Raw genomic sequence first — 23,271 nt, forward strand, 5'->3', positions numbered from 1 at the left:
CACATTTAGTACATAAAATGTCTCCATGCCACTGTCCTAAAGTCCACAGAGAGACTTTCAAATGTATTGATTTGTCAGACTGGCAGTGCAAAGCACTGGTCTTCCTCTATTGGAAATCAGCTCCCTCACATTGGACAAGCTTGAACTTTACCATTTGTCAAGCAACATGCACAGCTTAAATGTTTGACTGAGCTAGTGTGCTTTTCCAATAATTTCCCATGTTATTTTTTATAACATGATATGATACTTTGGGGAGCAGCTCTTGAACGTTGGGGCCTTTGACACATTTGTGCCCAATGTCGTATACGATCTGTCAAACAGCTCCTAGACTGAAGATTCAAGATTCAAGAAGCTTTATTTATCCCGAGGGAAATTGAGGTGCAACTGTTCAATGGGTCAATCGGTAGTTGGCTGGATCAGCCTAAATAAATACTAAACTGAAAACAAAAGCAACTACTTGAGACTGTCAGTATCACACATTCATAAGAAAACACTGGCGCCCCCCCATGGCAGGACAATGACTATGACCATAACAATGGTTCAAACTGTATTTTGTTAAAACGTTTTAACAGTTTTCTCTTGGTGCTATCAAAAATTAACCAAAGTCATGAATGGTAAATATTTACCCCTCATTCCTCTATCTTAAACCATCTTATTATAATTCATATTTTGTATGATTAGAAAATTGAGACTTGAAATGAGCCTGAGTGAGATAATACATCATAATGAGTATTGTGTCTAAGTTTATTAAAGCATTAAAGCAAATGTATTTTGAAATGTTCAGAAAATGTGTACAGGCTTGCCACCAGCTGATTGATTTCCCTCACAGACACCTGCAGGGAGTCTTATCTGATTTGTTTTGGCTCTCAATCAAATCCAATGTCAGCTTTTGAAAGCTGTGTTTCATATCAGAACCCGAAAAGTCCGATGAGAAAATACAGCCAGCTGCTTTGCACTCCTGGGTATCTGTGTGGGGATTGAGTAATTTAGTCACTAACTGATAATAATAGTTTATTCACAGAAGTGTGCACAGGCACCGTGTACCCAGCTGCATGGCCTTCATATGTGGAATTCAGAATTTAAACCAACCTCAAAGAGGTATCAAATTTTACTAATACAATAAAGCTAATATTATTGGATGAACTGACTTATATACTGTAAGGGGGTTGCTTTTGTTAGTTTTTGGTATCAAGTCTCACTGTTTTCTTGTTTTTCTTCTCCTCCCTCTCTGAAAAAGATCCATGAGGCGCCGAGCTCAGTATCAAACTATATATCCATAACGCCTCTGTATCAAATTAGTCAGATTACTACCGGAATTATGAGTGTACTTCCTTCAAACTACAAGCCTAATAGTGTATTTGCTGTGAAGTTCATCAATAGTATCCATAGTATCAGAGGAATAACTCTGATATTTACTTCACATACAACAGTAGCAAAAACAATTATGAAGGATTATTATAATAATCCTTGATAAAAACTAGTGACACTACATCTTCTTCATTGCCTGATACACAGTGAAACAAACGTGTATCCATACGCATTCTATAAAGTACTGAGTACAATTGTTATACTATTTATATATTTGTTCTTTGCAGGCGTTCGACATCTGCTGTAGTTTGAAAAGATTTAACCGGAAGTGTACATGTTATCTGACAGTGTGAACCAGCTTGATGACAGTGTCCTGCTTCCATCCAGTGTGAAAATACAGGTAAAAACGCTCTAGCATTTTAGCACCGTGTTTGCTTTTTTCGATATAACTTCAAAGGTGTAAATTACCTGTCACTATCAGCTGGAAAGTGTGACTTGTGTATTCTTTGTCACACATTTGATTTTTGCCGAAGTAAAGTTCACTTTCAGTGTTAACCATCAGGACTAGCCACCAACTAGCTTTTAGCACAAGATTAGCATTAGCCCTGCTAACAGTAGCAAACTTGTACGCTTACATTATAATTATGATGTACCCTTTCCCAGATTACCTGGTGTTAAGAGCCATTTACGCTTGACTCCTCAAACTTGATATGTTAACAATAGTTTATTTGTAGTGATAAACAGTGTAAGGCTTGCTGTGCGTAGAGCTAACTGACGCTAGCTAGCTATCATAACCAGGAACCGTACGCGCCCGTCTGTCCTGACCTATGGAACGTCACACCAGACTCCCTTTAACATCTCTCAGGTTTACGGCTGTATCGTTGATATTATACACCACATTACTTAAACTCTATCCATTTAAACCGTGCTATGTGTTGAAGGGTGTATCTTTCAATTCGGCTCAACAATTACACTCTATTTAATATATATTCAAAAGTTTGTTGAGTTGGTTAACGTTAGCATACGTTACTTCCCGTGATCACCAGAACCCCCGTTACGTATCTCCTTTCCAAATATTTAACGTTATACACTACATGACATGCGTCTTTATTCTTTTAGTTGACTTGTCGTTAAGTTATAAGAAGGCCGTTATCCTAAAGTTGTCATTTTTTTAAGTGAACAATACGGTTAGTGTTGGCTAAGTGTGCTATGCTGCCAGCTGCAGCAGCTGGGTCTCAGGCGCTCTGTGTGGGTTTCGTTTCGTGCAGATGGAGTTCGTTCTGATATATAACGACCCGTTTTGTATCGTGTCTCTTGAGTTTACAGTCCAAATATCAAAAACTGCCATTCAACTCGACCATTTCAGTGGCATTTTACAGGCTCGTGAAGTTTTAACATTGTTTCTTTTTATCAGTTTGCGCAGTGCACACCAACACACGACAGGGCTTATTAGCTACAATGACTTGTTTTTGTGTCCCCGAGGTTATGTAGTTTAGAATGTCATGTCTAGAGATCTGCAACCTGTTGATCCTTTAATGTGAAAGTTTGTGCAACGCTGCTAAGCTAAAGCTAAGCTAACGTTGACAGTAAACAGTAAACGTTGTATTGTGTAGGTCTGAGATGACTGAAGCGGAGTGGTGGTAGGGGGCATCTGAATTAATTTATATAATGTGTGGTTGGGAGACCTTCTGTATGTTAAAATCAGAGGGGAATCCGTACTGCCATGAAATGGAACAGGCTGAGAGATGCAGGGTGACAGGCAGCCTGCTCCTGTACACACGTGGTGGACTGCTGTCTGGTCTTGTTGCATTGCTAATCAGAATTACTTTATTCATCCAAACTGGGAACTTTTTTTGTTACAGCAGTAAAATACAATATGAAGCAAAACCAATAATTAGAAATAAAAATAAGAAGTATACAGATAGAATTGTGAAATGAAATGGAATATTAAATAAAATATAATATAAATGTGCATGTTAAGTCCAGTTTACAGAGAGGCTATGGGGCAGTGAGTTTTCTGCCAGCCAGAGGTGAATTGTTATAGAGGGTTATTGCAGTGGGTAGGAATGTTCTCCTGTATCTATCCTTGTGACAGCGGAGCTGGAGCAGTTTGTTGGAGAAGGAGCTCTGCTGTCCTTCCAGCTGCAGGTTGAGAGGATGGGTGGGGTTATCTATGATGGACAACAGTTTGTTCAGAGTCCTCCTCTCCACCACAGCTTCAACAGGGTCCAGTTTGATGCCGATGACAGAGCCAGCTTTCTTAATTAGTTTTTCCAGTCTGCTGGTGTCACCGGCTCTAATGCTGCCCCCCTCCAACATCTTGCTGCACACATCGAAGGATCTCAGCTTCCTCAGGAAATAGAGTTGGCTCATCCCCTTCTTGTACACAGCGTCAGTGTTGGCCCTCCAGTTCAGTCCGTTGTCAAGGTGCATTCCAAGGTACTTATAGTCTTCCACCACAGCCACATCCTCTCCCAGAATGCACAGGGGCAGTGGAGAGGTCCTCTTCTTCCTGAAGGCAATGACCATCTCTCTGGTCTTGGGCACATTCAGAAGCAGGTGGTTTATTCCAGTCCACTTAACAAAATCCTCCACCAGTGCTCTGTACTCCTCCTCCTGTCCATCCCTCATACACATTTCTGCAGGTGGCATGACTCTGAGCTGTATTTAAAGTCAGTGGTGTATAAGGTGAACAGGAAAGGAGACAGCACAGTTCCCTGTGGGGCTCCTGTACTACCAACCACCACATCAGACAGAACACTGCCCAGCCGGACATACTGTGACCTGTCTGTGAGGTAGTTGGTAATCCAGGAGATGGTGGACGCGTTTACCCTCATAGCCTGCAGCTTGTCACTAAACAGCATTAAGAGTATTTCTATTAATGGTGCTGTGTTACTTGGCAGCCACAATACGAAAGAAAGATTGAAAGATTCAACTTTATTGTCATTGCACAGAGTACAAGTACTAGGACAACGAAATGCGGTCTCTGCATTTGACCCATCCTAGTGTTAGGAGCAGTGGGCTGCCATTATGTACGGCGCTCGGGGAGCAGTGTAGGTAACCAGTGTCTTGCTCAGGGACACCACGGTGGCACTTGGTCTTTCGGGGACTTGAACTGGTGACCTTCCAGTTCCCAGGCCAAGCCCCTATGGACTTTGCCACCACCGCCACCACTACAAAAGCTAGGTACAGTTTCAGAGAAGTTATACTTTTGACATTGGATCTCTGACATGCTGTTTCCCTACCCCTGATGCTGTAAGCCTGTGGAACATCAGCTCCGATGTGTTCCCATCAAGTCCATATAGACATGTAGCTCAGTCCATTGTCTCTGTTAACAAATTGGGTAATACAATCAATAACACACAGCGTTGTCTGTATTGGGAAAGTACTCAAAGCTGATCAGATTCAGCTGCGAGGATACTATTCTGAAGTTTCCAATGTGAAATTGGAGTTATGTGCCTTTTATGTGATGGCTAGCCTTCACACTCGGTACCAGTTGGACAGTGTCATTGTGGCGTTATGGATATATAGCTGTACAAATAAACCACACACACACTTTGTGTATTCAAAGATAGAAGTTGTTCATCTCTACTTCTACAAAATATAATATACATAACAAACAATACTTTGTTAATGTTGTATTTATATTATTATCAATTATGTTGTATACTTTGTCCTGTATTTGATGCTTTTGGAACAGTTACCTTACCTGACACTACCATGCCGATAAAGCCCCGGTGATTTGAATTATGAAATAGATAGAGATTTTGAATCTATGAAAATGAAAGTAGCCCTAATCTTCATCACCTTGTTATGTCCATGTTATAATTTAATAAATATTTCTCAAACAATTCTGCTTTACCTTACACTTCTAGCTTGTCATCAAGACTGATGGAGACAACAAGCGTTTGTAAGATTGATGTGGCGACCAGAAGAATAGTGGGAGGCAGCGAATCTCCCCCCGACCTGGACAGCCCATGTCAGGTAAGCACTGTTAATCTTTGCTTTATGAGTGTGAGGTTGTCTTCTGTTTTTGTAATGCCATTGATGATACTGTCAAGTAACCTATGAAATATCCCTTAAACTGCACCGGATTAGATACAATTGTTTTTCTAAAAATAGCTTTGAATTTCTTTGCACGTTTTGCTATTAACTCCAAAGCCATCCTTTTTTTCATCAAAAACCTACCGTAAGTATTTCAACATTTAAAATACAAATCTGATATTTCAATCCTTGTTAGTTTTGATACTCTATTCAACCAACACAGTTGGCATCAGTTTTAAACTGCTTAATAAGCACCGTAACTTTCATGATGTCATTTCTCGTCAAGATCGTTTGTTTCTGTGAACGGCCGAACGTTGTGTCACTGTTAAATTTGCGGCCACAAGGCTTTGAGGAACAGCATTTTCTCCTTTTCTTTCTAAAGGAAGGTCCAGTGTTTCGTAAACTAAAGGAAGTTATAAAGAAAGTTTCAGAGCTCCTTTCCTATCATCTAGAGCAGGGGTAACCAACAGGTCGATTGCGATCGACTGGTCGATCTTCAAAGCCTTCACTGTCGATCCATAGCATTTTCACATTTAAAAAAAAAATAAAAAATGTTCATGCTCTGGTTGGTTGTTTTTTTTTTTTTTATTTCTTTTTATTGAAAAATATAGGTTATAAACAGAGACACATCAGTACAGTTACATGAGTTTTTGTTTTTCTTACACACAAGAATCCCCCCCTCCCATCCCATCCCATCCCACCCTGACTGGACCAAATAATAAAAATACAAATAAAAATATATATATGTATATAGAAGTTTTACAATACAGATAGTTAGAATGAAAAAACATACTTGACATTGAAACATAAATATACAAATATGATTTCTGTGAAGGATGGCACGCTTTCAAAGCTATATCATGACAACCATTGTGATTAATATAGTCAGGTGTTTACAGTGTAGCTTGAATATAGAGGTGGGGAAGTAATTACTCTAGATTCAGCTAAAATGTCCACTCACTACATCGGTAAGGCTTGGAGGTTACTAAAATATGACATTAGTGATCCCCACACTGAGAGGAATTTGTTAGAACCTCTTATTGTGAATTTGATCTTCTCCAGGTGTAAAAACATCATTACATCTTTAAGCCACTGTGCTGCAGTGGGTGGAGCGCTTGATTTCCAAAGCAGTAAAATTTGCCTACGTGCCAATAAAGATACAAATGCTATGATGTTGAGTTGTTTTCGTGTCAAGTTTGTTTCTACGTCAGGTACACCAAATATGGCAATCATAGGGCATGGTTCTAAAGTCGTCTCTAGAACTTCAGATAGTACATCAAATATAGTTGACCAGTATCCTACTAATGTATTGCATGACCAAAACATATGTGTCAAGTCAGCTACATTAACATGACATCTTACACATTTGCTATCTACATTAGGATAGAAAGAGGATATCTTAGCTCTACACCAGTGTATTCGATGTACAACCTTGAATTGGATTAAACCCAGTCTTGCACAGGAAGTGCTGTTGTTCACTCTTGTTAGAGCTTTAGTCCAAACCTCTTCTGAAATCTCAGTTCCAAGTTCCTTTTCCCATACATTTTTGATCTTGCCTATCTTAACATGATCAAGTAACATAATCAATGAATAAGAATGCGCTGTAAAACCTTTCAACCAGGAAGGAACTTGCAAAAGTGAGTCCACTAGGGACTTTGTCGGGAGAGCCGGGAAGTTTGAGCTATGGCTTTTAGCAAATTGGCGAGCTTGAAAGTAACGAAATAAATCAGTTTGTTGAAGGTCATACTTGGAAATCAAATCATTGAAACTAGAAAATATCCCATTCTCATAAAGATCACTAAATCTTTTGATCCCTTTCCTATGCCATCCTGCAAAGGCCTGGTCTAATTTGGCTGGTAGAAATCTATGATTATTACACAGCGGGCTCTGAATCAAAAGTGTTCCCCTTGTGTTAGTATGCCATCTAAACTGAGTCCATATTCTAAGGGTAGAGATGACCACGGGGTTATGTGTAAACTGCAAAATCTTGATAGGAAGGCTAAATGAAGCCAGAGCATGTAGAGAGGTCGACATGCATGACCTGCACTCCAACTCGCACCAATCTGTATCTGGAGATTGCACCCAATATGTTATTTTGTGGATGTTTGCTGCCCAATAATAGTTCCTAAAATTAGGGAGGGCCAACCCACCCACTGCTCTTGGTCGCTGGAGTAAGTCTTTACCTATCCTAGGAATTTTACCATTCCATATGAACTTTGAGATTAATTTATCTATCTGATGGAAAAAGGATTTTGATAAGAAAATAGGGAGACATTGAAACAGAAACAGAAACCTTGGTAATGCATTCATTTTGACACAATTCACTCTGCCAGCTAAGGTCAAATGTAAGATATCCCACCTTTGTAGGTCTGATTTAAGTTTAACAATAAGGGGGGCAAAGTTCTCATCAAAAAGATCTTTGAAGGCAGGAGTTATTTTAATGCCTAAATATTTAAAACCTGACCTTGATATATGAAATGGTAGTGCCTGATTTGGGATTTCCCTCGCTGATTTATTTACAGGTAAGCATTCGCTCTTTGATAAATTAAGTTTGTAGCCAGAAATCTGTCCAAAAGTGTGTAGCAGTGAAAGTATGTCATTGATACTTGATAGTGGGTCTGAGATGAAAAGCAGCATGTCATCTGCATAAAGGGATAGCTTATTGTCCACTCCCCATCTGGGAATACCCTTTATTGAGGGTGCAGATTTTAAAGCAAGGGATAGTGGTTCTATTGCTATTGTAAATAAAAGTGGACTAAGTGGGCAACCTTGTCTAGTACCTCTAGATAAAGTAAAGCTTTGTGAGCGCAGCTGGTTTGTGACCACTGATGCCTGTGGGGAGAAATAAAGAAGTTGGATCCACTGGCTAAACGTTTTACCAAAACCAAATTGCTTCAAAGTAAAAAAAAGATAATCCCATTCCACGCGGTCGAATGCCTTTTCCGCATCTAAGGAAACCAAAACTTCTGGTACGATGTCAGGTGAAGGGCTGTATAGTACATTTAAAAGACGTCGCACATTAGAAAACAAATACCGCCCTCTAATAAAGCCCGTCTGGTCTGTTGAAATCAGGTGTGGCAAGGGTGCCTCCAATCGCATAGCTAACATTTTAGAGAGTATTTTAACATCAGAATTCAACAGCGACACTGGTCTGTATGAACCACATTTACATGCATCCCTACCGGGTTTCAGCAAAAGTGTAATTGATGCTTCAGTAAGGGATCCTGGCAATTTACCTTGGGACATGGAGTGGTTAAACATGTCTAACAGCAGGGGGGCTAGCTGACCAGAAAACTTCTTGTAAAAATCAATTGGGAACCCATCGGGTCCTGGGGCCTTCCGATTTTGCATGGCAGAGATGGCTGAGGTAACCTCTTCATGGCTCAGTGGTTGGTCTAGTTGCTTTGTTTGGTCATCAGAGAGGGTGGGAACTTGTATTTTATCAAAAAAACGTAAAAAAGTGTTGTGTCTTTAAATGATTCTGAATTATACAAATCAAAATGGTAGTTCTTAAAGGTAGAATTTATTTCTAAAGGGTCTGTGGTCAGCTTTCCTGTAGTATCTTCAATTTGAGAAATGTGTTGTGATGCAGATTTAGATTTTAGTTGGTGAGCCAGAAGCCGGCCTGCCTTTTCACCATGTTCATAAAACATCCCACGTGATCGCATAATAAGTTGCTCTGTTTCTGAAGTAGACAGTAAATTATACTGAGTCTGAAGATCTATCCTCTCTTTGTAGAGTAAGGGACTTGGAGATGCGGCACATTGCCTGTCTAAATCAAATATTGAATCCATTAACAGTTTTTTTTTTCTCTTTCTCTCTCCATTCATAAAGGCTGAATATGCTATTATCTCCCCCCTAACAACAACTTTAAGTGTTTCCCAAAGTAATGATGGAGAAACTGAGTCTGTTCTGTTTGTTTTCAAAAAACTATCGATGGCTATAGAGATTAAAATGCAGAACGTCTCATCTGATAATAATGCAGTATTAAAGCGCCATTGAGGACGACTAGTGTTAGTGTGGTTGAAAGAGAGATGCATAAGTACGGGGGCGTGGTCTGATTGTACGATGGCACCATATTCAACCTTCTAAGGAGCACATCAGTTTTTGATCAATGAAAAAGTAATCAATTCTCGAGTATGAATGATGGACATGAGAAAAAAATGAAAAAGTTTTGCTTTGAGGATTCAAAACGCGCCATGGATCTACACATGCTGCATGCCCAAAAAATTCTAAAAATGTACTGGCCATTTTTGATAGGGTCTGTACTTTAGGGTTGGATCTGTCTAAGTTTGGGTCCATGACACAGTTAAAGTCACCCCCTAAATCAAAAAATGAGAATTTAGATCTGGTAGTTTACAGACAAGTTGTTGCACAAACCCTGCATCATCCCAGTTAGGAGCGTACAGGTTCACTAGTACAACAGGGGTATGGAAAAGCCGTCCAGAGACAATAACATAACGACCTTGTGAGTCAGATACAACACCAGAACAGGTGAACTGAATTTTCTTGTGTAGTATTATTGCTGTTCCCCTTGCTTTAGAATTAAAACCAGAATGAAAGATTTGTCCTACCCATTGTTTTTTTAAACGTAGTTGGTCAGAATTACGTAGGTGAGTTTCTTGAAGAAATATAATATCAGCTTTCAAATTCTTAAGGTGAGTAAATATTTTAGATCTCTTTACTGGACTGTTGAGCCCTTTAACGTTCCATGATGCGAAACTGATCGTTGACCCCCCACCCCCACCCTGTAAACTGTCAGTCATAGCCACACAATAAAGTCAAAAGTGTAGTGTACATGACTCGTTTTGTGCATAACCATGTAGATGCCACGCCTCCCTCCCTCAACAGAAAACAACATAATGCAATCCAAAATATGTACAGTATATAGAAAAGACAAAAAGATCCAGTCATTAACCCCAGATTCCCAACACTCCTTTTGTCTGCCAAACTGGCAGCGCGCAGGATTCCTCCCCCTTCTGAACACTTCCAACAATTCACCTTAATCATCTAAACTTTGCTTTCGAGGTCTCCTTAATATTAATGGAACCAATAAACTCCAACCATAAATCAAGGTTCAGTTTTCAGTCATATGAAATAAAAATAACACTTAGACATGCCGTACTAAAACAACAAGTTAAAAAGTCTTGTGACGGCCGGCCATTGTTAATGTATGATAACGTTGCTAGTCAAGAATTATGCTACACTGAGTTAGCCTGAGCTAGCCGTGGCTGCTACTTTACCCGGCGTCATTGATATTCAGTGTTCAGTTAATCCTCATGTTCCGGAACATCAGAAATGTCGGCCTTCCTCTCAATCCTCCGAGCGTAGAACGTCTCAGCATCCGATGGTGTCTCGAACATCAGCGTCTCTCCTCCATAAGACACTCTTAGGCGCGCAGGGTAGAGAAGCCTGAATTGAATCCCTTTCTTATACAGAGCTGATTTGACGGTCTTGTAAGCTGCCCGTTTCTTAGAGAGGTTGGCACTCAGATCAGGATATAGCCTCAATGCGTGTCCCTTATACAGCATCTCGTTCTGCCTAGCCCAGCGTAGTGCTTTCTCCCGGTCTTGATACTTATGGAAAGCAACAATGATTGCTCGAGGTGGCTGGCCATCTTTGGGTCTTCGCATAAGAGCACGGTGGGCTCGGTCTAGTTCAGGCGGTGTGGCAAACACCTGCGTCCCCATCGCGTCTTTCAAAAGCGTGGAGATGAAAGTCACCATATCGCCGTTGGGCTCACTACCCTCCGGCACGTTTATTATGCGGAGGTTTGCTCTTCGAGAACGGTTCTCCAAGTCATCGACGCGGTCTACTAGTGCAGCATTCGCAGCCTGTAGTTCAGATATGGTTTTCTCCACTTTATATAGTGCTTCAAAGTTCTCACCTGCAGTGATCTCTACAGATGTAACTCTGTGTCCCAGTGTATCCACCATTTCTCGAAAACCAGCTATAGATGACTGGATAGGCGCCAGAGAGGCGTGAATGAGTGCAGCCATGTCCTCTTTAAGATTTTCACGCTGCTTCTCCATTTCTGCTGTTAGCATCCCAGCGAGTTCGTTAGTAGCTGTAGCCGTCGCCATGTTAGCCACTTTGCTACTAAGAGTTGATTTCTTCGGCTCTGTATCCCCTTTGGTTTTCTGAGAGCTTGGCATGTTCTGAACGTGTGGTTTTGGTAACAAATGAAATAAAATACTTAACTGAATATATATACTCGACTTCCGTTTGCATAACAAGGAGTTTTAAGGTAGTTAAATTCAAGGTATCAGGAGACACTCGTTCGCACGTCTGATCACTACATGTTCCAAACCGGAAGCCTGGTTGGTTGTTTTAACAAGCTTTTTAGACCTATCTCTGGCTTGTTGATTTGAATCACGCATAGCTCATTTTACAAACTCCAATTGGTTATTTGATATGCTGAGGTCTATGCTGAGGCTGCATGCAATTGTGGGCGGGGTTGAAAAAAAAATCATATCCTAATGGACATCTTGAGAAAGTAGTAACTTTAAACTGTGCCAAGTTCTGCCAACCTTAACGAACAGTTAATATCGATGTGGCTGAGGGTCCGGCAAAAAGAAATCAAAAACGTATTATTTCCACCCGGAATGGGAGCATGAATTTCTTTTCACATCAGCAAAAGAGCAAAAGAGAAGACTATATGCCTCATATGCCAAAATAATTTGATGAACTGAAAAGAGGACTAAAAGCACAGCAGTCGCTTTTCATCGCGCCTACAGCAAAGAGCAAGGCAGCTACAGAAACGTCCTTCCGAGTTAGCCATATTTTGGCTAAGCACAAAAAACCATTTACGATGGTGAGTTGATAAAAGAAGCAATGAGAGTTACAGCTGACGTCTTGTTTGCTGATTTTAAAAACAAAGAGGACATAAAAGCAAGGATAAGAAGTGTACCACTTGGAGCACCAACTGTAGCCAGACGAGTCGAGTCATTGTCCGAAGATGTATCCCAGCAAGTATTAAAAGACTTATCTTTCTCTGAATACTTTTCAATTCAATTTGACGAGTCTACCGACGCCACAGACACAGCTAAGTGTGTTTGTCCGAATGGTCTTCACGGATTTTACTGTCAAGGAGGACTTTCTGGCCCTTATCCAATTGAAAGAAAGAACCAGGGGTGAGGACGTGTACAAGGCATTCAAGGACTTTGTGTACAAGATTCCCATTCATAAAATAGTGTGCTTCACAACCGATGGGGCACCGGCGATGATCGGTGTTCCTTCAGGATTCGTCGCGTTGTGCAGAAAAGAGCCAGACCTTCCACCATTTGTAAACTATCACTGTGTGATACATCAACAGGCATTGGCAGCTAAAGCAATTGACATGTCACATGTAATGTATGTTGTTGTTATAATAGTCAATTCAATTCGCGCAAAAGCCGAACTCGACTCTGCTTATGGAGATTTGCTCCTTCACGCAGATGTAAGGTGGCTAAGTCGGGGCAAGGTGCTCCAGCCTTTTCTGGCTTTGCTGCCAGAGATCATCAGTTTTCTGAAGTCGAGGAACAGGAGTATGAGCAGCTGTCCGACGATACTTGGTTATTGGACTTGGGGTTCCTTACCGATCTGACCGCAAAACTCAATGACCTTAACCGAGAATTGCAAGGGAAAGACCGAGAGCTTGGTCACATGATTAGCGCAGTGGAGGCATTCAAAGTGAAGCTCAGATGGTGGACCACTCAGTTAAGACATGCGAGGCTGACAAACTTCCCAAATCTGGAAAAGGTGTCACAAAACCTCACAGACAAAACCGCTTTTCATCTTGAACAATTCTGCGCCCATTTGAACAAACTGACATCAGAATTTGGCGCTCGATTTGTGGAGGTACAAGACATGGGGCAAGTAGTTGGTTTTGTATCAAACCGTTTCCTCAGCATTGACATTGAACAGCTGTCAGTTAAAATGCAGGAGGGGTTTACATTACCTATGGGCGCTGACATGGAGATTATTGAAATGCAAAGCGACATTGAATTGAAGGCCAGAGCAAGAGACCAGGACTTTTGGTCTCTCGTGAGTAGAGACAGGTATCTACTGATTGTGTCATGTGTTCTTAAACTGAAGGCCTACTTTGGCTCCACATACTTATGTGAAATGGCCTTTTCACAAATGAAAATAATAAAATCCAAGTATAGAACTCGTATGACTGACGCACATCTTACTGACTGCCTCAGACTGGCAATCACTAACCATCAACCAGATTTCAAAAGACTTACAGATAATGTGCAGTCACAGCAGTCTCATTAAAGTCAGGCTGATAGAGCAACTTTGAGCATTGACAGATATTGTGCATTGAACAGAGAACCTTAATATGGATTGTGTTCATTGAACTGTAGGCTAATATCTGTAAATGTGAATATTGTTAATTGAACTGAGAAACTAAATATTGTGCATTGAGCAGATACTGTGAATAGTTTGTATTGAACAGATATGCCTTCCGTAAATATGAATATTGTGCATTGAGCAGATACAGTAACTGTGCATAACTGTGTTTTTCTTTTGTGTATGTATGCACGTACATTCAGCCTGTTGTAACAGAAATTGATTGCAAAAATAAATATCAGATGAACAGTCTTACTCCTAAGTGTTTTTTTTGGAAGATATCGGATTGGTAGATCTCTGTTTACAATTTGGAATAAAAAATGATGTTGGGCTTGAAAAGGCAGGTTACCACTCCTCTAGAGAATCAAACAGCTCTTGTCATGGCTGCTACTGAGGGACTTCCGGGTCATTTTGCTCCGTCAGGAACCTTCCTAAGCTAAACAGACAATTCCAACGTAACCGTAGTCTCCCTAAGGAGGTGCACCTTGTCTGGCTGCCTAGATGTGTTGATTGAGTGAATTCTGACCTGTATTTGTGATCGGCTTGCAAATCTTTGAAAAGTGCAGTCTATTACCAGATAGAGCTGACACGAGTCATCTGTTGAAACCTCCGACCTAATTGGAAACTTAAAGGGGAAAGAATAATGTGTGTGTGTGTGTGTGTGTGTGTGTGTGTGTGTGTGTGTGTGGAGGTGGCGGCAGCGGCGGCGTTTGGTTTGGGCCTGTGCTGTGCTGAGGAGGAGAGGGGGGAGACTCCAGGCAGAGAGGACAGCCCCAGTGACCTGGGAGAGACTGAACTGGACCCCGGAGGAGACCTGAAGAGCGGGGACGACCAGGCGTTTGGTAGGAAAGCTGCGATGTGTCTGGCTCTGAGAGATGCACCTGGGTCACACGTGATGGCAGGTAGAGAGTAGATTTCATGTCTTAGTATAAAAGTCGAATTCCTGACAAAAGCACATCCTTCATACTAAATGAGACCCACAATACTCACTGGAATTAATGTATAACTGAATATTACAGCTTAGTTGAATACTCAATTCTGATTGGTCAATTTGGACTTTCAGACGTCTGCTTTTTATCCATAGCAGACCGTTACTGAGGAGGCTCTAAGCAAAGGGACTTAGTGCAGTCATATCAATCCACAGAAAGAAGTCCAGTCAATTTATGGTCAGCTGTGGCCAAAGAACACGTGACGTTTTCCTCCATCAGAAGACTAAGTTAATACATTTTTATATTCATCTTCATATTTGCGTACAGCACATTCTTTGCATTGATCAGAGCTTAGCTTTCTCCAGTAAAGAAGACCGACTGAAGGCTGAAAGACAGAAAAGAAACCCCAGATTTTTCCATGTTACAGTTTTATGCTCCTATTGTGATTGATTGAATGGCCTCGAGTCAAAGCCTGCTGTTCATTCAGCCTGTGTGATTCTGTTTTTGGTTCATGTTGCAGGGAAGGAGGTTGTTCTCCTGATGCAGGCCCTGAACTCCCTCGCCACTCCTGAGGAGAAACTAGCTGCTCTGTGCAAGAAGTATGCAGACCTGGTGAGCTGAGTATCTGAATATGAACAGTTAGAATTCTAAATAGGGTTATCAAATATTCCAGCAACATCAGGTTCTTGAGAGAACAAGTGCATAATTGACCTTTCGCTAAGCCCCGCCCCCCTTGGTTATTGTTGCTAAGTCCGACAAACATACTTTCAACATGGCGTTTTTGGCAGCTCTTCCAGCTGAACTGCTGTCCGACTTTTACAAAACAGCAAATGCTGTTTCTGACCGAAGTAGACAGAGAGGTTTACAGTATACCTTTGAGGGTTACATACAGGACATCAAGGTAACAAAAAATGAGCATAATGCGATCAAAATAGAGGCAAAAGCTATAGATCACCATCAAAAAGTGAGTTGCCACATCAGCTGATGATCCAGATGGAGGCTGGCACAAATGATGTCAACGAGCAACTCTGTTCCTGTAAAGCTGGGTTGGTCTATATTCACTATTGTCGTCGTTATTATAAAGCAAAAGCACAAAGCACGTATAATGTTGTATAGCCTTATATGCTAGCGTATCATAACCATAATAGGCAACGTTAGCAGGCTAGCTGTAATTAACGAGGTGATCTTATAGCTCCGCAGGGTTCTGCGCCCACATCTTCGGGCTTATCCATACCCTGGACCTCTGTAAGACACAAAACGCCAACATATCTGTAGGCCTAGAACTACAGTCCTCCACAAGCTTACCACAAGTGGCATAAACCCAGAGGTGTCAAAGTAACACCACAGCCCGAGACAGCAATCGTTGTGGCCAGGGCCAAGACAGATAGAAAAAGGCGACCCATCTTCTGCCAATACATCAACCAAATGTATAGATTGAAATCACAGAATACTGAATAGTTTAACTTAACTGTAGGGTTAAAGACAAAAGTCTTAACTTAGAACACACAAATGTGTGCCAGTCGATCCTTGAGGGGTTCAGCTGAGAGTGAGGACGTCCACAAAGTTTAATCCACAGGCGACACTTGTCAGGCTTTGATTTTGGTTTGGGGAAGGGGAATAAACGCACACCCACCTCCAACCTCTCTGGGTAACGACTATCAGTCTTACAAGTGCCCCAGGCACAACGTTTAACCATATCTTTCTTATAGTCCACAAACGACAGTGTTAAAAGTACGAACATCTGAGACAGTCAATGGAGCGCTGGCAGGAAAGTGTCGGAGCTTTGTCAGAGTTCGTTGTTGGCTCCGCTGTGATTCGTCAGTCTGCATTCTAGGGTGTGGCTTAGCAAAAGGCGAATTGTCCTGTGCTGAGAACGAATGACCCGCTGTGCATCTTTTAAATAGACATATTACTCTGTTGATAACGTTAATTAAAAAAAAAAAGGTTTACCACTCATCAGATACATCGGTTAAACAACGAAATGGTTCAGTGTAACAACACAAACAGCTTCAGAAACTCTGCAGAGGATCTTGGGTTAGGTCTTACCGTAAACACCCATGGTGTTTTGACGGGGTCATTTTAAGCATTGTACATGACGTCTCTAGAAAGGTCATTTTAGGGGGTTATCTTAGCATTTTGGGATTCTAATGGAAAATATTTACAAGATACCAAAAAGATAAGTTTGGTGCTGTGTCTGAATATGTGCTCCCTTTCCTGTGTTCAGTTGGAGGAGAGCCGCTGCATGCAGAAGCGTCTGAAAGCCGTGCAGAAGAAACAGTCTCAGATAGTGAAGGAGAAGGTTCACCTGCAGGGGGAGCACAGCAAGGCCATCCTGGCCCGCAGCAAGCTGGAGAGCCTCTGCAGGGAGCTGCAGAGACACAACAAGACCCTGAAGGTACTGTACACTCCACTCCTGATGCACCTGCTCTCCACCTTCTGTCTGGACTGCGCTCCAGTAGTCATAGTAATGCGGTTCATGAAGTAGTGACAGAGAATTCAACAGAACTTTGGATAAGACTTCCAAAGTTCTGAGAAGATCCGACTGTACTAACACTGGGAAGTCATTCTGATGGTCTCGCAGAGAGTGAAACTACAACATTTTCAAAAATGGACTGCTGAACGCACAGCTGGATACTTTGTCCTGTGTGTTCCTATCGTGTTGTCTCCTGCAGGCGTTATAAACATGGACTGCAATACAAATATATTACTACATTAATTACTACATTTCCTGTGCATATCACCTTTCAAACATGATGAATAGAAATATAGCTTCACTCAATAAACGCCACCCAACTCAGTAAACGGTGTGAATCTGTATGATCATTTAACAGTTTTATCATACGTTCATTGTTCACCTCTTGGTTTAACATTATAAATAACCATTTCCAAAAAGATGCTATTTATAACTGATACAGGTTAGATGCCAGGAAGGTGAAGATGTGTTTATCCAGGCTGCACCCTGAAGGAGTTTGCTGCTGGAGGAATGTGCTGTTAGTTTAATGAAACGGGTGATCTTTGAATCCTGTCTTTTATAATCTTTGATTTGTTCCTTCTTGGATAACATCTCCTCTAAATTCTGATTCTGAAGGACCCTTTTTAAGTTTTAGAACAGTGCTTCTCTGCTTATATGATACTATTTGCTGCCAGTGGGCATAGCTCACGTCCCTCACTCTCTGTCCCCTCCTGTCTGCTGCAGGATGAGAACTCCCAGCGGTCCAGGGAGTATGAGGAGCAGAGGAAAGAGGCCATGCTGCACTTCCAGATGACGCTGAGCGACATTGAGGTGCAGATGGAACAGCACAGCTCCCACAACACCAAGCTGCGGCAGGAGAACATGGATCTGGCTGAGAAGCTGAAGAAGCTCATCGAGCAGTATGAGCTCAGGGAAGAGGTACGAGTGCTGCTCCTGCCTCTCAAGCAGCTCCCAATGTGTGAGCCCCTTGAGAGCCCTGCCTTCTCTGATCACTCTGAGCTGGTTTGCATGTGGAACTTAATTCAAAGCAGTAATTCAAATATGCTTCAACATGTGGGCCATTAAACAAAAAACAATGCCATGCTAGCAACGATGGAAACAAAATAAAATCAGGACCACATATACTTCACAATTAGGGCTATGAACAGCTAAAATAAAAAAAACACTGGTTACATTTATGTTTGGAAAAATGATGTGCCCCCTCTCCCCCCACAGCACATAGACAAGGTGTTCAAGCACAAGGAGCTGCAGCAGCAGCTGATGGACGCCAAGCTGCAGAGAATCACCGAGATGATGAGAGAGGTGGAGGAGAAGCAGCAGAGGGAGAGAGACTTTGTGAGTGTTTCTGTTCTTTCTGACGCTCTGCACTACACCCTGAGGTGATAGCAGACACATAGTGTTAGTGTTTAGGGTCTGACTGACTGTGCTGTGATGCTTCAGCTGCTGAAAGACGCCACAGAGTCCAGACGCAAGTGTGAGCTGATGAAGGAGCAGGAAACCCAGCTCAAGCAACAGGTACAACCACACACACACACACACACACACACACACACACACACACACACACACACACACACACACACACACACACACACACACACACACACACACACACACACACACACACATCCTGCTGCAGTCAGGTGTGAACCCAGCTCAAAGTCTGACACATCTCCTCTGTGCCCTCCTCTCTTAGCTCTCCCTGTACATGGACAAGTTTGAGGAGTTTCAGAGCACCCTGGCTAAAAGCAACGAGGTCTTCACCACCTTCAGACAAGAGATGGAGAAGGTGACTCACACACTTCCTGTCGGTTAGGGGTTGTGTCCCGCTGCTTTCACAGCTGTTAACTGTATGGATTTCCCTCCAGATGACCAAGAAGATCAAGAAACTGGAGAAGGAGACGACCCAGTGGAGGACCAAATGGGAGAGCAATAACCAGGCTCTGCTGCAAATGGCTGAGGAGGTGACTACCCTAACCTACCCAAGATTGGGAAATATCTCAGGCTTTCTGTGTGAGAGTGAGATTAGAGGCTGTGTGTGAGGGACAGAACCAGAGTCAGGACAGGGTTAGCCTAGCAGGGGCAACTGGCTAGCCTGGCTCTGTTCAAACAGCTGTTACCAACACCTCTAAGCTCACTGATTATGAGGGCTGCTCCCCATTATTCGACTAATCGAAAAAAGTATTTGTCAACTCATTTTTCATTAGTCTATTAGTAAAAAAAAAAAAAAGTCCATCTGCCTGCTGCATGTGCTCTGAGACGTCAGCCTGAAACCCCTCAGACTTCATTCAGAGCTGTTGCCTGGTTCTGAAGTTATTTTGTCGGGCAGGATATCCAAAGTGTGCGATCCTTCTGAGCGAGTAGAGGACGAGCCCCAAGAGGTGACATGCAAACTCAGCTGGAAAAAAGTTGCCTCCGTATCCACGCCATCATATCAAAACACAGAGCTTTATTATCCCGACAACGTGTGTCCCTTCCTCAGACTCGAAGGAAAACAGCAGCAGTGAGTCACGCAGTAGCCTAGCTTTGTATCAACGTACATAAACCTGTAATATATATAATCATTCTGAGCTCAAACAATCAATTCAAGCTTTCATTTCAGGATCAGGGCGGAATGTGGGGAGGGATTTCAGCCGACGAGCATATTGGCCGCTGTATCCTGTGTAGTATTTATTGGGTTGTTATATTCGGATATGAATTATAGAAACTACAACTCAATGCTCAGTGTGTGTGCTCGCTGCTTGTTCACACACACATTAAGAATCCTTCCCGGAGCTTCTGCTGTTTGTACCGCTGCTGGGCAGACCGCTCCGTCCGTGCGGTGCGCTGTGACTCTCGTGCGCTTCCTACGTGCACTGTTTAATTTATATTTCAACGGTTAATTATTAGTTGTATTTTATATTTCATGTGAAGCACAACGTACCATGCTGTTATAATAAGGTTCTTTATCAGCCTTTGAAACTGAAACCATTTTTTCATAAATCATAACATATCATATACGTGAGACGATTTGTCGACTAACCGCCTGAATTGACGACTATTAGTCGACTGCAAAGATCTTTAGTCGAGGGCAGCCCTAGAGATTATTGTGTTCTATCCAGTTCCTCTAACCCTCCACACACATGCACGCAAACATCTTCTTAGTGGTCCAAAAGAGAGCCAATGTCTCTAAATTCTTCTAATACATTCAGTCATATACTCCTTTTTTTCTAGAGAAGGGCATTGAGTTATTTTTGGTTACCATAAAACAATCTGACAAGATGAGTATAATGACAATATTAACCTGTCCTAATGTCCTCTTTCCTAGATTTTCTAAAATCATATTGCATGATACATCAGATCAAAGTAACTCATTAGAGATAACAGAAAGCTGTGACATTATCCCTCCTGCTCCTTTCAATGAGTGGTGCTGGTGCTGTGTTGCAGAAAACTCTGCGTGACGGACACTTCAAAGCGCTGCAGGGGAAGCTGGAGCTGCTGGAGAGGCTGTGCCGAGCGCTGCAGAAGGAGAGGAACGACCTCAACAACCAGCTGAGCCTCCTGCAGGAGCCGGGGGACCCAGAGACCACAGAGGCCCCCGAAGCCCCGCCAGGGGAGCCCTCCGTCAGGGAGGAGGCTGACGACGAGGAGGAGGAAGATGTGGAGGAGGAAGGGGAGGCACAGGGAGAAGGGCTGGAGACAGAGGGCCTCCATGAAGCTCCCAGACCTCCTGAACTGGACCCCACACCGGCTGCTACTCACACAAATACTACTGCTGCTACACCCAGCAGCCAGCCCGCACAGCCCCCCCCCTCACCCCAGGAATGACCCGCCTGTAGGGCCTGTGTGTGTAGGTGAGGGGGTCAGAGGGCCACAGCTGGCCTGTAAAACATCTTCATTGGGGATAGATTTATTTTCTTTTTTTTATTCTAGACTCTCTCTGAAACTGAACCCATATATATTTTCTTGGCTAGTTAAATGATTGTAAGGATTCTAAAACATGGCCCCCCCTTTGTGTTGAGCACGTGCTGCTCTGTTTCTACCATCACTGTATCCTCACGGGGAATGTCCGTGCAGTCCAACTGAAGCTGTTTATTCCTCTCTTCAGTTGGACTCTCCCTGTAGTGTCCTGTCTCACCAGAAGTGATTTCATATTAAAATGGGTTTATCACATGCATATTGTCATAGGTCACTTTGAAAATGAGGAGGAGGGACTCTGAGGAGGTGAAGGAGGAAATGGGATGTGGTGTAGATCCAGAGTTGGGTTGGAGCCAGGCTGGTCTCACATCTGTTTGGCCACAGGGTATTTTTTCATCACATCAACAACAGGTTTAATTCCCTTGATTTGAACAGAACTGTGTCAAAACGAGCAACTGGTTAAACGCTGGTGACAGTGACTGCCTGTGGGACAGGGGTGAGCTGCTGTAATCTAAAACATGCTAATTAGCTGGCTACATACATGCTAATTGTCAGGAAGCAAGCTAACTAGTTGGGCTGACACTTAATGTTAAACAAATGTAACCTTTAGTTATATTTACTTTACTGCCTGACATACATACTGTTCAGTTACCAGGGCTACTGTTCACCTTTCACGCTCAATACCTCAAACTAGCTAGATGTGCGGAACAGATCATGACCTGATGGATGTTGCTTCGGACATTTAAGATTAAAAACATGTGGACAGTGAGGCGGGCTGTGGAAGGCACAACAGCTGTCACTCAACAGGTAATGTTGTAACGTTATAGACTTGGCTTGGGAACCTGAAGGTCACTGGTTAAAGTCCCCAAAAGACCAAATGCCACTGAGGGGTCCCTGAGCAACGCACCGTTCCCTACACTGCTCCCCAAGGGTCGACACATGGCAGCCCACTGCTCCTAACACTAGCATGGATCAAATGCAGAATGTACATGCCCCTTTAAAAGTTCTGTCTTCTTTTTTCTAACGGCAGCGCTACTAGCTAGCTTTGTTGCTAACAAAAACAAAAAATGTACAGCTTACTCAATAGACCTCTTTATAGCATCAGCAGGGGCACATTTCACCATCCGACACAACACGCCTACATCAAAAATATTATAGTTTCCTATTTCCAGCTCTGGTGCTCTGCCTTCTGAAGTTCATTGAAGTTCCTTTAAAAAAAGCCTCCTTTTCTGCAGGCTGTCAGCAGCTTTCCACTTCATGTACCTAATGTACCTGTCAGTTAATACAACCGGTTCACAAACTGGGTCTCTCCATACAAAATAGATTTCATTGTTACTGACGGGCCATGGTGTTTTGATAGAAAGTCATACTTCAAGAATAAACTTGTAATAAATAAATACAAATTAGAGCTCACCTCTGTTCCCACAGGTAGCCCCAAATAAAACTGTTTTCTGTCCCTCCTAGGAAATGTAATAAGGGAAAGTGTAGGTTAATGTGGGGAATGTAGGAAACTCAAACTAAAGTGATACAGATCAAGACAAATATGTTGTTGTGATGCCCAGCGAAGTAACAACTAAAGCAATATAAAGAGATTTTTTCAAATTTGATTTCCATATGGTCAGCTCAGCCAGCAGATGTGAAATAATGTGTCCTCTGCAGGTTCTCCAGTTTACCGTGTTGGAAGATCCTGTTTGATCCCCTACCAAGGCAATATCTCACAACAGGTCCACAATCTCCAATACATTCCTCAGATAACCCTCTAACGGCTCCATCTGATCTCTATTTCCCATCGGAATCCCACTCTCCATTACATCATGCTCTGGTAAACAGATCAGTGGCTCCTCCATTTGAATGTGTTGTTTTCCAATGTGTCAGTGAGAATCAGGTTTGCTGGGAGATGTTGCCTTTCAGTCCCCCCCCGCCGGCATTCCTACTTTTCTCCTCATTGTGTGGATTCAAAAAGATGGTTTGTCATTGTCTTTAGGATAGTTGTAGTCTGAGGAAGACTTTTCAGTCCAATTGAATCGATTTGCTCTTGCTTTGGCGTTGCCGCAGACTGACTCAGGTAATGTCAGAATCTACCTCTGCAGGTGAGACTGTGAAGGAGAGGACGAGTCACCACAACTTTGGAGAGCTCTATTTTTGTTGGGGGAGAAAGAGTTTAGCCCACACCCCTTTGATTGTACAATGTTCTTAAAGTCCTGTTTTGCTTTTCAATAAACATTTTGTAGAATTTGCAAAAACGTTGGATGTATTTCCTTACTAAATATTTCCTGGAGGAGTTAA

General features: G+C 42.4%; 1 protein-coding gene across 5 annotated transcripts; it reads left to right on the plus strand.

Moving 5' to 3' along the window:
- Positions 1–1,616: 1,616 nt before the first annotated feature.
- Positions 1,617–23,232, plus strand: txlng (taxilin gamma). 5 transcript variants are annotated; one of them, XM_063880515.1, is made up of 11 exons: positions 1,617–1,708; positions 5,184–5,292; positions 14,426–14,588; positions 15,136–15,227; positions 16,840–17,010; positions 17,812–18,006; positions 18,304–18,423; positions 18,529–18,603; positions 18,785–18,877; positions 18,957–19,052; positions 20,515–23,232. In XM_063880515.1, exons 2-11 carry the CDS (start codon positions 5,200–5,202, stop codon positions 20,893–20,895), a joined length of 1,479 nt encoding a protein of 492 aa, XP_063736585.1. In that variant the 5' UTR covers positions 1,617–1,708; positions 5,184–5,199; the 3' UTR covers positions 20,896–23,232. The 5 variants fall into 5 exon arrangements, with proteins under 5 accessions (XP_063736585.1, XP_063736583.1, XP_063736587.1 ...); XM_063880513.1 differs by having other exon boundaries at positions 1,624–1,708; positions 14,378–14,588; XM_063880517.1 differs by having other exon boundaries at positions 1,625–1,708; positions 14,426–14,528.
- Positions 23,233–23,271: the final 39 nt, after the last annotated feature.

Source organism: Eleginops maclovinus, chromosome 4, assembly GCF_036324505.1.
Source record: "Eleginops maclovinus isolate JMC-PN-2008 ecotype Puerto Natales chromosome 4, JC_Emac_rtc_rv5, whole genome shotgun sequence".
NCBI classification, from domain to species: Eukaryota; Metazoa; Chordata; class Actinopteri; order Perciformes; family Eleginopidae; genus Eleginops; species Eleginops maclovinus.